General features: G+C 35.5%; 1 protein-coding gene across 1 annotated transcript; it reads right to left on the reverse strand.

Moving 5' to 3' along the window:
* Positions 1-1085: 1085 nt before the first annotated feature.
* lyrm2 (LYR motif containing 2) lies at positions 1086-2164 on the reverse strand. Its single transcript, XM_052096440.1, has 3 exons — positions 2084-2164; positions 1633-1773; positions 1086-1379 (listed from the first exon to the last, which is right to left on the reverse strand). The coding sequence occupies exons 1-3, from the start codon at positions 2126-2128 to the stop codon at positions 1299-1301; spliced, it is 267 nt and encodes an 88-aa protein (XP_051952400.1). The 5' UTR covers positions 2129-2164; the 3' UTR covers positions 1086-1298.
* Between the last annotated feature and the right edge of the window lie 978 nt (positions 2165-3142).

The raw sequence follows: 3142 nt of genomic DNA on the forward strand, positions 1-3142 counted from the left end.
GAGGATAGATATTTTTGTGAATATTTTGAATATAAGTCCAAAAACATAAATAATAAGGATATATTTTTCACAGCCTTCTTTTCTCATATTTACCAAGGCTGCCAATATTTTTGGCCACAACTGTATTTAATTTTCCAGCGACACGCTTTTCCATCTGTATAGGATGTTTTATTTGTCCTCTTCTCATTATAAATAAAAGTAAATCAAAATTATCTCTGAGTTTCCCAGTCCTAATTACAACTTGATGGGTCGCTAATGTGCAACTTTCGAGAGGAAAACTCAAAAATAATTCTGATAGCTCGTGAAGACAGCATTAGAGTTAATGAGTTTTTGTGGGCCTGGGTATCTCAGCAAGTATTTATGCTGACTACCACCCCTGGAGTCACAAGTTCAAATCCAGGGCGTGCTGAGTGACTCCAGCCAGGTCTCCTAAGCAACCAAATAGGCCTGGTTGCTAGGGAGGGTAGAGTCACATAGGGTAAACTCCTCATGGTCACTCATAATGTGGTTCTCGCTATCGGTGGGGCGCATGGTGAGTTGTGCGTGGATTCCGCGGAGCATAGCGTGGTCCTCCACATGTCCCATGTCTCCGCAGTAATGTGCTCAACAAGCCACGTGATTAGATGTAGTCTGACAGTTATCAGTGAAATTTGTCATGAGAAATCACACTTGAAGGGTCAGAAATTAACTTTGAAGGGCTTCTTTTAACTTTATAAACACATAAAAACAACTAAGTATTGCCCTAAATACCTACATTTAATCTATGTATTAATATCAATTCCAAATGAATTCGGTAAGGTTATTACATATTAATTTAAATCCTCATCAACCCATACTTTGCGATATGTATCAGACTAAAATAATATAAAATGTATTAGAAAAAAGGTGATTAAAAGGGATGAAAAACTTGGTGGTGACCAGTTACCGCATCTAAAATATAATCTTTCCCTAGTAAAAAATAAATAACAAATCCTGATGACAAAAAAAAGTTAATAGCCAACTTATTTGCCAACTACCGATTTGTCAAATGAAGATGAATAATCATGCATTAGAAATACATTATTAATTCTAAATAGTTCAATTTAGTTCAACAGAATTTAAATGTTACTCTGGCATTTATTTAGATTTGGCAAAGGAAAATGATGAATATTTGTGCATTACAAATATACAAACATAAATACACCATAGAAAGTGTGTTCTCTTTGCTTTTTGTTGATTCATTTCAAATATTCCTGTTTGAGTTGTAGGTAAATACAGAATTGACGGTCTCTATTAGTGTGCAATATATGAATGATATTTTAGCATCCAGCCAGTGAAAGAGATTTTCTCAAATCCTCCAGATGATTTTGAGCTTGAGTGATCATCATACGTATTACATCCTGAGGAGGAAAAAGCATACATGAATATCAAATAAATTATTGTAGAATAGTAGAAGTTTGTCTTTTATATCAAAAGAGAAATATAATGGAATACATTTTGAAATAAGAGTTTGATGTACTATGCAAGTATAAAGTAAATTTCAGAAATTTCACCACTAAGTGCAACTATATTTAAGTATTAGACTATTACACTATTTGTCAATGCACATATTTAGAAGTTTATTTTGCAATAGTGATCGGCTTATATAGGCACCTGGTTTGTTTCGCTCTTGTTCCTCTTGAACTCTTCTCTGGCCCAGTCTCTCATATATCTGCGATCAGACTCATCAGGTATTTTGCGGATGATTCGGAACAAATTTCTATAAACGCCCAGAACCTTCTGCCTCTGTAAAAACTGACCACAACAGCACAGCGGTTTACTTCACAACTGAGTGTGCGTTCACACAAGACGCGTAGTTGCATTCAGAAACAACGGAGCGCAACGCAATAGATCAACGCAGGGGTCTCAGGTTTTCAAGGGGTTTCAGCGACCAAAGTGATAGGTCTGACAGGACGTGTCATGTGTGAACGGCCCCTTGGAAATCTGTCTGGCTGTTTTAAAAAGCGAGGACGCATTTTTACAACATTTGTTTTGGACTTCACCATTAACAACACGTTAGGCGTTTACGACAGTAGGATTGCAATCGTTGTGAATTTGAATTTACCTGTTTGAGACTCAAGGCCGCTGGAGGTAATCTAGAGGCTGCCATGTTGGGGGCGGAGTTCACAGATTCAAATGTTGTTTGTCATTGGTCAGAAGAAGTGACGTCACAATCACCGACGAACAATAAAGCTGTTTTATGACAAAAGTCCTTGGATTGAATTATATAAAGAATGCCTTTTTCCAATTAAATTACTGAATTTGAATTTAATTTGGATTGAGGTTTCAAAAGCGATGCATGGTTGTCATTAGAATTCTAATTTAAGGAAGTTAAATAAAAAAGATTCATGCTGCACTGTGGGAAAATATAAGCATATGGCATCACCATATATGTTGTTTTTATATTATATAATATTATTTTAAATGTATTATATTATTGTTTGCTCATTTTCATTGCAGGGTGCTAGTATTTTGTGTTATGCAGCATCATTAATATACTAGTCGATTGACTGTGGATGTTAAATGTTGATCGTATGAGCAAATGACAGTAAGAAACCATAAATGCAATTGTGTATTAAATATACATGGGACATTAAATGAATTGTTCAACCAAAAAATTAAACTTCTCTCAACATTTACTCATGCCATCCCAGATGTGAATGACTTTCTTTCTGCTATACAGAACACAAACAAAAATTCTTAGAAAAATAACTCAACACTTTAGGTCCATACAATGCTAGTGAATGGTGACCAAAATTTTAAAGCTCAGAAAAACACATAAAGGCATCTTCAAAGTAATCCATAAAACTCCAGTGGTTTAATCAATGTCTTCTAAAGTGATCCAATCAGTTTTGGGTGAGAACAGACCAAAATGTTACTTTATTTTACTTTAAATCTTGCCATCCTTGGCAATCATGATTTCAAGCTCAAATAGAAGTCCTATAGAACCATCTAGCGCTCTGCGCATGCCTTAGCCACTGGGTGGTGTAATTGAGCTTGAAACTATGTTCGTGTCTAGATACTGCAATGGTAAAATGTACAGTGAAAAAGCAGTTACATTTTGGTCAGTTCTAAACCCAGAACCAACTGGATCACTTCAGAAGACGTTGATTAAACTACTGAA

This window comes from Xyrauchen texanus, chromosome 28 (assembly GCF_025860055.1).
Source record: "Xyrauchen texanus isolate HMW12.3.18 chromosome 28, RBS_HiC_50CHRs, whole genome shotgun sequence".
Lineage (NCBI taxonomy): Eukaryota > Metazoa > Chordata > Actinopteri > Cypriniformes > Catostomidae > Xyrauchen > Xyrauchen texanus.